The sequence below is a fragment of the Mus caroli genome, unplaced genomic scaffold (assembly GCF_978045245.1).
Source record: "Mus caroli unplaced genomic scaffold, Mus_caroli_1 scaffold_8, whole genome shotgun sequence".
NCBI lineage: Eukaryota > Metazoa > Chordata > Mammalia > Rodentia > Muridae > Mus > Mus caroli.
In genome coordinates, this window is record NW_028227263.1 from 27055874 (window position 1) to 27069774 (window position 13901).

Sequence of the window (13901 nt, forward strand, 5' to 3'; positions counted from 1 at the left end):
TTTCACCCTAAAACACCCAGTTTGGATTTGTAGTGCCACAGCCAATCATAAACAACATGACTTGATATGTGTCAGGGGTGTGAAGGCACGCTGGCAGGTGGTAAAGACAGAAGGACCACTGTGTTCAAGGGAAGCCTCATAGTGCCTCACACCCCCTAGGCTCTCTACGGGTTTTTAATGGGGTAGGGGAGCTCTTTTCCTGTGAGAACTATCATTTCCAGGAAGCTCTAGGGGCCTGGCACAGGTCCCAGACCCCCACCCCTAACAATTTCTCCCAGCTCATGACTAAAGCAGAACTCAATCCTTCATGTGTCTTTGACAATTTTGGAACCAGGGTGGTTCCCAGGATGAGGGTATGGGACAAACAAGGATACTTAAGTGCTGGGCTCCCAACAGCAGGAAGCAGACCTCCACCTGGGTGGCAGCAGGCTGGGCAGCTTGGCCCCTATGGTACCTGCTGGAGCGGAAATGGGGTCTTATGAAACAGGACAGCGGATCAGTCACACGCACTGCCAGCTCTCTACACAGTTCATCTGTCTCCTCCTCCCTCACTACTTCCTTTTTTATGTTTTTTAGATATTTATTTACATATGAATACTTTTGATAGATGTTTGTATGTATACCATAAGGTGTTGGATTCCCTGAAGTGGATGGTTGCGAGCCACCATGTGGGTGCTAGGAACCAAACCCAGGTCCTCTTGAAGAGTGACAAGTGCTCTTAACCGCTGAACCGTCTCTGTAGCCTCTCATTCATTCATTCATTGAGACAGGGTCTCTCTTTGTAGCCCTGGCTATTCCAGAACTCAGTATGTAGACCAGGCTGGCCTTGAACTCATAGAGATCTGCCTGCCTCTGCCTCCCAAGTGCTGGGAGTGTAACTGAAGGCATGCAGCACTACCACACGTGGCTAGCCTCAGCCTCAGGTAGTCTACACCGACCTCAAACTCTCAGTGCAGGAAAGACCATCAGCACCTCCAACTCCTGACCTTCCTGCTTCCACTCCCAAATGCTGGGGTCACACACTGTTTTATGCTGTGCTGGGATTAAAACCAGGGCCTTGTGCATGCTAGGCTAGGGACACTGAGCTACATCCCCAGACCACTGTTTGAGACAACCAGTGACCATCCTGTCTTAGTCTCTGAATGCTGGAATTATAGGTCCGTGCAACTATGCCCAGCTTTTCTGTTTGTTTCTAATTGATGTATGAGAGAGAGAGAGAGAGAGAGAGCGCAAACCAAAACCCTTGCAAGTTGAGAGCAGACTCATGTGTACCAGAGGCTGGATGAGCTGAAACGGTGTCAAGGAGCGCTGCGAGGCGGAGAACAGCCAAGGCCAAGGGCCCAAGGTACCGGGAACCACAATTCACTCCGATCTGTTTCCCTTTCACAATGGACCACTTTGTAAGTGACCTGCCTTGCGGCTTCCAGAGCTCGTAGAGAGGTGGAGAGGGCGGGTACCCACCTCGTCTTTGGCCAGGGTTTTCAGGTGCTCCAGGATCTGAGCCATCACAGCCTCACACAGCTTGCTGTTCTCAGCCAGGAACTTGGAGTCTCCCCCGTACAGGCTGTCATTGGAGTCAACTGGGTGAACAAACAAGAGCAGCATGTCACATGGATTGGCAGGTGGCAGATAGCAGGAAGGCCTGCAGGGTTTATGGGCCAAGATGACCCACTCGCTTTGGGATTCACTAAGAAAACATCTGGCCCGAGGCCAGCAGTGTGGAAGTGATCCCCCCACTGGCCATGCCCGGAGGGACAGCAATAATCACAGTGACCCTCTCAGCATCTGCCAGGTACTGTGACAAGCACTCTCTCTGTATTATAAAAGGGCCCACAGAACCAGCACTAGGAAGAGATGGCATGTTCATCTTCAATGAGTGGAGAAACTGAGGCTCAGAAGGCAGCCTAAGCACTTACCATTGCACCCAGCTACCTGCCCTGGCATCCTGAACACCAACTGGCTAGCTTTCTAGTTCTAGAAGGTTCTATTTATACTACCAGGGAAGACAAGTATTCAACACTCCTACCCAGATGAAAACCCTGACACCTACAGTAGTGACTGAGATGCCCATCAGAGCCAACAGTGGCATGAGTGCTATTGGAACAGTCAACCACTTTCTGACTCAGGCCTGCCATCATGGTCCACAGTCCAATTACTCCCTAAGCTTCTAGGCCTGACAGTGTCTCCTTCCTCTCTCATAAGACAGCATCTCTATCATTCAAGCTAGCCTGGAACTACTCTGTAACCCAGGCTAGCCTTTAACTCACGGCAACCCTACTGCCTCAGCCTCAGAGTGCTAGACGTACAGGAGTGAGCCACCATGCCTAGCTCTTTAACAAAGCCTCTGCCTGGTCCAAATCTCCTGTGACAGCCACAGCCTAGAGAAAGACCAGTACAGCTTGAGTACAGCTTCCTCTGCCCTCCCTCATTCAAAGAACACGGTCTCTGCTGGACAGGGCGGACACTGTGCAATCTATGGTGGACATTTGGGTTTTCACTTCAAGGACGAATCTCAGGCAATCTGCTTATCAGAGGACAGCTCTGTGGCTCTTCCTGTGATGACTGGCCTCATCCCCTGTATGCGGCACAGAGCAGTACAGCTAGTCTCCACTGTGAACACTTGAGTTGTGTGTTTTTGTTTGTGCAGGGCTGGGACTAGAATGTGCATGTCAGGTAGAGCTCTAATACTACACTCTCATCTCCACATGCATTTGGAGGCCAGAGATCAATCTCGAGTGTCACTTCTCAGGAGCTGCCCAGCTCACTTGCTTGCTTATCTATTTACAGACAATAAGGTCTCTCAGTGGCACAGAAATTACTCGTTAGTCTAGGCTGGCCAGCCAGGAAGCCTCAGGGATCACCTGTCTCTGCATTCTAGAGGTCAGCATGCTTGAGTGGCAGGCACTTCCCCAACTGAGCCACCTTCCCTGTCCCTCTTCGGCTGGCTAGCACCAGCCTGCACCAACAAGAACACAGCTTCTGCCTTTCAGAGCATGTTCCTGTCCTGCATGCTCACACGGCTACTCCCGTTTTCTCAGCTAATCCTTTAACTTCTTCCATCGCAATGCCCAACACGAATGTCCTCATGGCTGGGTACAGTGTTGTTAGGCCAAGTGTCCAGCTGACAGAAGAAAAGATCAATGCCAGGAAGAAGGAGGTGTGTGCCATTTGATAAGTCAAATGGCCACGCCCAGCCATGGGGGTGGGGTACCCAGCAGTAATCCAGTCATTTGGGGAGGAAGCTAACGGGTTCTCCGTTTATCTGCTGGGATGTGGTTGTGATTTCCTGGCACCCTTGGGTTACTACTATCTCTAAAGAACACCTGGGAGGATCTCATCTCACCCACAGTTCAGAGGAGACCATATCCACGAGAAACACAAAAGGACCTCCAATTTGATTCTGTTGTACAAATGAAGAACAAAAGACAAAAGAGTCCACTTGCAGATGCAGTGGGCAGGGAGTGGGTGGAGAGAGACAATCCTATTCTCGGGTATGTCACAATTGCTCAGACTGCAAAGAAACAGTCCCCGGATGTGGGCTACAGAAATGAGAAGATGTTCAAGAGATACTTTCCAAGACCAAGGAAAGCCAGGCCTTGGAACTCTTAAGAAACCACTCTGTGGAATATGTATAGTAGTGTAGTATACATTTTTTTTTTTTTTTGGAGACAGGGTTTCTCTGTGTAGCCCTGGCTGTCCTGGAACTCACACTGTAGACCAGGCTGGCCTCAAACTCAGAAATCAGCCTACCTCTACCTCCCAAGTGCTGGGATTAAAGGAGTGCACCACCACGCCCGGCTTAGTAGTGTACATCTTTACTCATAGTACTTGGGAGGCAAAGGCAGGACCTGTGAATTCCAGGCCAACCTGGTCTTCATATTAAGTTCCTGTCTAAACAGAAAGAGGAGCCCCCTTTAGGAGCTGAGACAATGACTCAATTAATTCAGTGTCAGTTACACAAGAATGAAACCCACATTTGAACCTCCGAGTGAGAAAGCCAGGTGTGGTTGTCCATGTCTATAACTGTAGTTAAGGACAAAGGGGGCAGAAACAGGTGGATCACCAGAGCTCTCTGGCCAGCAGCCAGCCAAGACAACTGGTGAGCTCCAGGCTCAGAGAGAGCCTCTGTCGCAAAAACAACTGGACAGTATAAAGACACTTGACATCAATTTCTGTCCTCCACACACATATGCACACACTCAGACACAGACAGACAGACAGACACACACACACACACACATACACACACGTATCAAAAGTACAGAGAGTGGAGCCCCTACCTACACACAGCAGGGTCATGTAGCTATGTGAAACTCCTAATTTATAGCTTCCCAGGAACTAACTTTTAAAACTAGATTCCTTTGTTCTCCATACTACTGTAATTTGCACTGACTCTGGTAGAGCAAATGGGTAGATCTGTGCATAATTAAACGGAGGAAAGAACCATCGGGGATGCTTTGTGTTCACCTCTGGCTGCTGCTTTCAGGACAAGAGAGTCCCATATTCTCTCCAGGTTTTGATTGAAAAACAAAAACAAAACATCAGAGGTACAGAAGACTTGAACACTGGTTGTATTTGTTTTAAGATGGGTTTTATGTAGCCCAGGCTGGACCTCAGACACTTATTGCAGCTGAGGGCAACATACATACATTCTATCCTCCTGGCTATCTGGAATCAGTCGAGATTGTGTGACCAATTTGAGGCCCTGTGGGTTTAATCAACTAGAGAAAGTAAAGAAAAGGAGCAGTGGTGGAGGAGGGGGTGAGAGGAGTGTGTGTAAGGGCTATCTCACATCTCACAGGAAGGCTATCTCAAACCAGTGCCACCAAGGACAAAACAGACTGGGCAGGTCAGAGAACAAGATTGCCTCCCACCTCCCAGCATCTGAACTGTGTGGGCCTTCACACTCCCTGAAGCTCAGGCTACAGAACCCATGCCAAAGCCTACCCGGAGTGGGGTGAAGGCAGCCTGTGATGATGCTACTGATCCAAGGGTGCTTCTGCAATCACAGCACATGGCACTCCTCAGTCTGCGATCCCGCTCTCGAGCATGCGCGCGCTCGCACACACACACACACACACACTCAGAGGAGTGCTGGGCAAATGGCTCATGTCCTAGGATTTGCCTAGCACATATAAAGCCCTGAGTTCCACTTCTACCACCACAAGAAACTGATCCTACAAATCTCCAGGCCTCTTCCTGGGGAGTCTAAGTTGGGAATAGAAGGTGGCTCAGGAATACAGACTCTTGGATTAAGAGACAGATCAACTGACAGAGGGCTTGCTAACGTGTGAGACCCAAGCACTGCATTAACTGGACATGAGATACATGCCTGTAACCCTAGCACTCTGTGTATAGAGGGAGGGAATATCAAGAGCTCAAGGTCTAGGGACACAGAGGCAGCCAGAGCTACAGAATGAGAACAAACAAACAAGATGGGGTCAAGGTCATCTTCAGCTATAATGTGAGTTTGAGGCCAGACTACAAGAGACCTTGGCTAGAGATACAAGCTCAGTGGGTAACATGCTGCACAAACATGAGGATCTGAGCCTATAACCCAAGCTCCTATGTAAAACCTACACCTAGCAGGTGTGCCTGTCACACTGCACTGCAGGTTGTGGTGGGCTTGCACAGAATGGCAAATCTTTGGAGCTCATTAGCCAACCAGATTAGCTAGATTGGTGGGTGAGCTCTAGATTCAGTCAGAAGCCCTGCCTTCAAAATAAGGTGAGGACTGATTTAGGAAGACTCCCAGGGCCAAGCTGGGCCTCTTCGTGCACACACACAAGTACGTCCATGCAATTCATGTGCGCACAAACACAAGAGATGGTGAGCCGGCCCCTGTGCTGTCCATGAAATAGGAGCATGCTGAGGGCTGCCCGGGATGCTACTACCTTTGTCTATGTGGTAAAGATAGGTGTCCTGGCTCATGGCAGACAGCAGGTGCAGGACAGAAGTGTAGATTCGAATTTTGTCATCACTAGTGTCCTCCCAGGTGTAGTCCTGGATTACGTTGAGAAGTTCTCGAACCAGAAATAGGACTCCATGCTCTGGATGATCCTGGTGGCGAGGGGGGAAAAAAATGACAAGATAAGCTCAGCAGATCAGCTAAAGCACCCACCAACCGAGCGCTTCCCTAAGCAGACGCTCGGATTACAATGCCCGTTGCTTCATAAGAGCAAGGCCAAGCATGAGCCTAGGCAAACAGCACAGAGATTTCAGGCTGGAGACATGAGCAGCAGCCTCACTTTTGGGTCCAAGGAACAACAGGCAATCACCTGTCAGCCCAATGGCCTGTTCTTCCATGATTATTCCTTTCTCTCCCATGGGCAGTGTCAGAAGCAAGTCGCATATGCCTAATTACAAAAAGATACTATGGGTCCTCAGAAGATGACATGGCAGAAGCCACTGCACCGACTTTAAGTACAGTCCCACTCCTGAGGATGCTCACCAACATCAAGGGCTGATCTGGGCTCCTTCAATAAGAGGGAAGACCCAAGGGACCACTCAAAGTTAGAGCCAAGTGTGTTTCTCAGGCATGACACAGAATCTTTCCAAAAAGGGCTGCAATGCAAAAAGGTGGGCAGCTTCAATGCCATTCCCAAGGCGTGGCTCTTCTGCTGAAACTACCTAGAGGCCTTACTTGCAGGAAATAAATGCCCAGCTGGCCCCACCAACCCTGGTCACAGCTGCAGCACTGGGTCCCAGCAAGGAAACACTCAAACCGGTTAAGAAAAGGAGGAGCAGAGGAGGATTATTTTGCACAGCTGGGAGCAGCATGGGGCCAGGCAACAGGGAGAATAAGGTGCAGGTAGGGGCACTGTTGAGACCTGAAGACCTGCAGCTGGAGGCTGCTTGCCACAAGATGCAGCCTTGCATGGAGGGGTGTGGCTATTGGCAACGCATGGCTGGGATCAATCCTGAGATGATAGGCACTGAGCATGGGTGTCCTCAGGCACTCTGGTCTGCAGGCTGTGTCTCCTGTTGGCTGGAAGGCAGACGAGTCTCCAGAAGCCACTCTCCTAGCACTGACTAGTTAGTGTGCAAAATAACCTAGTATTTTCACAGCTGAACAGTAAAGAATGTGCCTTGTATAAGTCCCAATCCAGTATCAACTAAATGGTAACAGCTTTGCCAATCAAGAACATCCTCTTCCATGGCTAGGAAGCCAGTCTCCCTTAAAATTACATTTATTTGTGTGTGTGTGTGTGTGTTGGTATACACTGTCATGCCAAGGCATATGTGGAGATCAAAAGACAACTTTAGGGAGTTGGCACTCTCTTACTACCAGGTGGGTACAAGGGATTGAATTCTAGTCCTCAGGCTTGGTGGCAGGTACCATTACTTGCTGAGCCATATCACTGGCTCAGGAGGCCCTTTTTGCATTTCTTGTATCAGCAAGAGGATGCAGGATGCTCAGACACCCAAACAACGTGAGCTGGGTACGTCTGAACCACCCAGGCGAGGCTGCCTGCTAGTTGGTTCCAGCTGCAGCTCACCGCCGCCTTCCTCTGCGTGCAGCTGTTTCTAACTAGGCTATCTGGTTCGGCTATGTGGATACTAAAATACATTATTTTAATTTAAGGATCAGCCTTGGGAATAGATCATGGTCTGAATATTTTAGGAACTTCATGTCAGCGCTCATGTTCCCGCCCTGTGGGAGAACAATGAACAAACTTTCAGAGAGGTGAGGCCATGGGCAATGGAATTCGGGGATGGTTTGGGGTGAGCACTTCTGCGGACTTCAGCTCATAACCAAAAAGGTGACAGATTATGTCCATGGTGCTGCACCAAAGAGGGCAACAGCGCATGTGAGTCCTGCCAGGGTCACTTATGGGCTCTCACCTCTCTGTGGATTACTGTCCACTTCACTTCTGTGTTTTGAGTGCATATTTATGAACTGCTAACTGGCTCTTCAGAAGGAAGTATGCTTAAGAGAATGTAAGCAAGAGATGGGCACAAAGGAGCCAGAACACCAATGGGCTGGGAGCCTAGCAGGACAGAGGGGCCCTGGGATGGGAAGGTGAGACAGAGGAGAGACGGCCCCAGCAGACAGGAGGTCGTCAGAGCAGGTGCCTGTGTCTCCTCACTTCCCAGGGTAGGTTTGCATGGCCTCATAAATCCCAGTGGATCTGGTGTGCAGAGCACCTCACCCTCCCTTTAGGCCGCATTTACACAGTGGTCCCTGCCTTGAAGCCTTCTCCTCTCACCTTGCACTGAGAGCTCATTTTCCTTCTAATCTCAGCTGAAGGTTACCTTCTTGGGCATGGCTTCTCTAACCACCTGGGAGCTCATCTTGCCTTTGCCCTTCAGGTAGAACCTCCCACCATCCTCACAAAGTCAACCAGCAGTGACCTGGACTCCTCCTTGGTGACTCCTGAGTGTGTGTGTGCTTTCGCTCTCACATGTGCGTTTATGCATGCATGTGTGTGTATGTGTCCCAGCAACTCCTAAAACCACAAAAGCGGCCAACCCTCACAAGTGAGGCACTGAGATGTCCCTGTAGTGCCTGGCAGACACTTCTTACAGATGGAGTTCATTGTGTTTGATGTTAAGCCTGACTTCCTCTTAGGGGGCACTCCCTCAATTCCCAGATTAGAAGATGGTCATGGACTAGGTAGGATGAGAGAAAAGAAAAGGTGAAGCAGAACGTGGATGTCTTGCTGTCTCTGTAGCTGCTTTTAATGAGGACAAGAAATTGTATCTCCCACTGCAGCCTCAGTGATCAGAGAGCAGGTCCTAGCATTTCCAGTACCTAACAAATCCCAACACAAACTTAGGACTCTGAAGCCACAACGCTAAACTTGCTGTGCCAGTTCTACTTTATTTATCCTGCTAAAGGACGCTAAGGAGACGTCTGTCCCACTGTATGGGGAAGGCGTCTACAGACAGTAGTGAGACATAGGGAATAACTTAGCAACCTGGGACTCCACTTAACAGGGACTATACACCCACCTCCCCAACAACACACTTAGCAACCCTGCTGGGACTATACATCCACCTCCCCAACAACACACTTAGCAACCCTGCTGGGACTATACACCCACCTCCCCAACAACACACTTAGCAACCCTGCTGGGACTATACACCCACCTCCCCAACAACACACTTAGCAATCCTGTTGGGACTATACATACCCCCTTCCTAACAACACACTTAGCAACCCTACTGGTAGCCTAGAACACCACCCCCCAACCTGCGTGTACATCCCACTCCAAACGATGAAATAAATCAATCTCTTCTCCCCTGAAAACCATCACCCTCGCTTTGTGAATAATTTCTATCGAGGTATTAAAGGTAGAGAACCATCAAGCCCAAACTCCCTTAGTTGCATGCAAAATAAGACAAACTGTCCCCTAAGTGAACTTTTAGGGAAAATGTCCTATTTACTCTTTTGACCATACATATCAAATATGCATATGATTAAAATATGATACACTCTGGGAAGGGATATGCGCATGAGCAAAAACTTACACAATCCAAGCCTGTCAATCAAAACTGAGAGGCATCCACTCCATATCCCTGAACAATTAAACTCCTCTCTGGGGCCCATGAGTACCCTCAGTCATTCAGCTTGCTGGAGCTACTACATGAACTACCAGTACTGCCTGGGTGTCCATCCAGGTTCTGGGGGGGATGCTAGCATACCTGGATGATATGGCAATACTGTTATAATGGCCAAGGTGTGGGAACCACCTACAGTTTCTGCAGATGAATGCATAGGAAAAAGAAGTCTATGCACACAGCAGAAGGTGGGGAACCTTCAACAGTAAAGTCTGTAGGACGTGACAAAATGAGTGAAGCCTGAGAACTCAGGCTAAACGAAACAGACCAGTCACAAGTACAAGCACTGCCTGAGTTCATTTAGAGAAATCTAAAACTGTCTAATTAGTGGTGAATGGCTATTACAAAGGGTGGGAAGAAGAATGGGGAGTTAGGGACCAACAAGCCTAAACTTCAGTTAAGCAAACGAAAACACACCCAAGATCTCCTGGACACCATTTTATGTAAGGTCAGTGACTGTACAGCCCTTCTGAAAGCTTACTTAAGAGTAGAGCTCATGTTTCATGTTGCTATCATAGTAAAATCAAACTCTCAAACAGTAACCCCCTCCCAAGACACACAAAAACACACACAAAGGTGTCACATCACAGGAGAGGGAACCAGTCTGAACAAGGAAGACAAGGGAGGGGAGCTTTTTCATGCAAAATCCAACCGTGGTGCTGTGGCTCGTGAGTGGCTCATCTGATCTCTCTTTCTCTCTCTCTCTCTCTCTCTCTCTCTCTCTCTCTCTCTCTCTCTCTCTCACACACACACACACACACTCACTCACACACACACACACACACACACACACACACACACACACACACACACACACATTTAAAAGGTAGAATAGCGGATGCCCAAACAGTAGCATCACTATTCCTGTGCTTTGGGCACCGAGGTAAAAGCAGTGTGCACTCACTGACAGACAGGTGATCAGAGGGTGATAAAAGCAGGCAGCACACACAGGGCGGATCCATTGCACAAAGACTCTCATCCCAGATGGGGTGACATGTCATCACACTGTGCAGAATGGCACAGAGTTGAAAACATATACATTTCTGAAACTTTCTATTCAATATATTAGACAGAGGTTGGATGCTGGCCACTGAAAACAGAATGTAAACTAGCAGGTGAGAGGTGCTTCTGTCCTAATGCTACCTCTCCTGAGGAGGGATAAAGAGCTGCTAAGCCCTGATGGTCCTGAGTGAACAGAGCATGGCAGACTCTCTGGGCTCACATCATGTGTGAAGGACCCTGGAGGAGACAAATCTTGCTCTGATGCCAACGACCTATACAGCCCCAGGCGCAGCCTTTTCAGGTCTAGGTATCTCTATAAGCGAAACAGATTCACTAATTCCTACCTTACAAAGCTCAGGGAGGATTCTCAGAGGCTATGTAAGTGTCCATGAAGGGCTTTGGCACAGAACCAAATAAATGCATGTTCCTGGGACCAAAATGGGGAGATAGCTCAGTAGGTAAGGCGTTTGTTATACAAGCATGAGGCCCTGAGTTACATCACCAACATCTACAGAAAAGCCATGAGCAATGCATAACTCTACCTGTACAGTGCTGGGGATGAGAGATAGACAGATCCCTGGGCTTGCTGGCCAACCATTCTCTCCTAACCGGTGAACTCCAGCCTCATTGAGAGACCTTGTCTCAAGAACTGAGACAACAAGGAAGAAAAACAAGGAAGATACTGATGTTGACCTCTGACCTCCATATGCAGTCCTCTGATGGCAGTTGATCTTCATTGCCTGGATCTCACCAAAGTGCAGTCTTTGACACCAGGAAAAGCAACAAAGTCCTACTCATAGCAAAAGGTGCTTTCTCAATGCCTCCATGCCAGGTTGGCATCTGGAATGGAGGATGCACCCCCTGCGTGCTTGGGGCAGCTGCTCCCAGCCCTAGCTATCTGAACAGACTGTAGAACACCAGTGTGAATGGCAGGAGCTGAGTCCTCAAGGGAAGCCACAAACCTGTGTTTGCTTCAACTTTTTTTGTGGAAAACTCCAAGTGCTTTCCATCGTCCCAGAGGAAGCAAGTGTGGCAGCAGGCTGGGTTCTGCCCTCTGGTCACCAGCATGTAACCCCAGGGAGGGAGGCTCTGGTTTACAGCATGCTTTCGTTCTTAAGTATGATTTCATTCAACCTGCAAGGCAGCAGTCCTGCGAGGTAGGCATTTCCACGCTTTTGTAGGATGACAGGTAAGACTTGGAGGAATTACAAAACCATCTCCAAGGCCCCAGAGCTTGACCCAAGTTTGAGACTCTGAGGAGAAGGCGTTCAGAGAGACCATGGCTGCTTTCAGCACGTGGGAAGCTTGTGTGCAGGCGGTAAGGCACCTCAACAAATTACCACACAACGATCAACATCAAGTGCTTCATTAGAGACTTGGGCTTTTCCTCGGCTCTACTTACAGGACAAATAACCAGGTCAGACAGACAGGAGGCACTGACCGCAGAGTACGGTGAGCAGGTGTCCAGGGAAGGAACTCTGGGAGCCCCTGCAGCTCTGCCACCTGACCTCTCACCCCTCACCAGGATGCTGCCTGCCACAAAGGACAATCAAAGCCTCCCCCAGAGCAGGTCTGTGGCTGGGCCGCCTGGTTCCCCTCTGAGAACTTGGAATCTGAACAGAGAGAGCCCACTGCTGAGTCATTTTTTGTTTTCTCAGCTTGATGGAGATACATAATCCGAACAGGGAACAATACACCCATTCAGGGCACACAATTCAATGTCTGTTCCTGCATCCAGAGTTGTGTGGCTGTCACCACAATCGACTGAAGAGTATTTCATCACTCCTAAAGAAACCTGGGACCCAGCAAGTGCTGAGTCATTGCACAGCCCAAACTTGGCATGACACATCTCCAGGTCTAGTCCTGGGAGTGGCCCCCTCCTGAACCACTGAGGGCAGTAACCTCCAATGGGCCAGTTTTAACCTCCTGAGAGAGACATTCAGGGTGAACTCCAAGAATGTGCATTTAACAGGGCAACCCCAATGCACAGCCGTCTCAAGGAAGGGTTTCTGGGGTATTATTTTGATATTTGCTTTGCAGTTTTTGGTTTTGATTTTGCCAGGTGAAGCATGTAGATTCCTGGGGCTGTTATTTGTAAATCAGCAAAGAAGACACCCGAGACTTCAAGGGAACGTGGTCATAGCAATGCAATTCTGTGGCTACTTTCCCAATGCTTTTGTGAAAACCTAAGGACTCTCTGTGGGGAGCGTTACCATGGTTCTTTCTAAGGAAGGGAGAAGAGCAGCAGCCTGAACTCTTTCAGAAGCAAGGCGGGTGCTGTGTGTGTTGGTGAAGACAAAGTAGCATGCACATGGGAGGACTGCAGTAAGGCAGCATGTCACATGGGAGGACGCAGGAAGGCAGCATTGCAGTAAGACAGCATGCCACATGGGAGGACTGCAGGAAGGCAGCATGTTGCATGGGAGGATGGCAGGAAGGCAGCATGTTGCATGGAAGGACTACTGCAGGAAGGCAGCATGTTGCATGGGAGGACTGCAGGAAGGCAGCATGTTGCATGGGAGGACTGCAGGAAGGTAGCATGTTGCATGGGAGGACTGCAGGAAGGCAGCATGTCGCATGGGAGGGCTGTAGTAAGAGAATCTTGAGTTCCAGATGGCCTCACTTACACAGTGAGACTCTCAAAAGTAAAAACAAAATAAACCAAAAAACCAAAAGACTGCTCACAAAACATGGGATGAGACACATGGGAAGGGAGGAGAAAGAAGAGGGAGATGAGGAGAAGGGGCAGGTGGTCGGGAACAAGAAAGAAAAGAACAGCCTCTGCACCAGAACTGTAGTAACAGAATGCCTGTTCATGTCTCTCTGCGACAAAGCCCCAACCACTGCCGTGACCACCAAGGCTCTCTGCGTGCAGCTCACAATCAGGTGAAAGGTAAACGGACCCAGACACTTGGGAAAACAGAGATGCCATTTCGTTTCTTCATCCAAACTGCTGTCAGGAAGCAGGTCCAAGACCAGCCTGAGAACCCCTGCTATGGGAAGCCTCCAGGAATCCTACTACAGGACTCCCCTAACCCCAAAAGGGCCCCAGGAATGCTCATCTCTCACAACCACAAAGAGCCAATGTCTACTGTTTCCAGTTCCAAAGAATCCTGCCACCTAAGAGCTTCCTTGTGTGGCTATACTCTGTGGCCTTACCCAATCCTCACCAGAACACTGGGAGTTGGCACAAGATCACCCTCATTTTGTGGACAGGACACACACATAAGTAACTCCCAAACCTGCAGAGCCAAGGGGAGAAAGAGCTGGTGCCCACTGTCACCATCAGGGTCCAAGGTCACTACACCCTTGCCTTGGCAGTGTAGAGTACAGAG

General features: G+C 49.3%; 1 protein-coding gene and 1 pseudogene across 1 annotated transcript in view; both read right to left on the minus strand.

The window, feature by feature from the left end:
* Vps35l (VPS35 endosomal protein sorting factor like) overlaps positions 1-13901 on the minus strand; it is a 99772-nt gene that overhangs the window by 1699 nt on the left and 84172 nt on the right. Inside the window, exons 28-29 of the mRNA XM_021166497.3 lie at positions 5895-6060; positions 1462-1580 (exon numbers count right to left, since the gene is read on the minus strand). Of these exons, the coding sequence (XP_021022156.1) occupies positions 1462-1580; positions 5895-6060 (285 nt within the window). The remainder of the gene's footprint in view (positions 1-1461; positions 1581-5894; positions 6061-13901) is intronic.
* LOC115031621 (small nucleolar RNA SNORA24) lies at positions 7081-7194 on the minus strand (annotated as a pseudogene).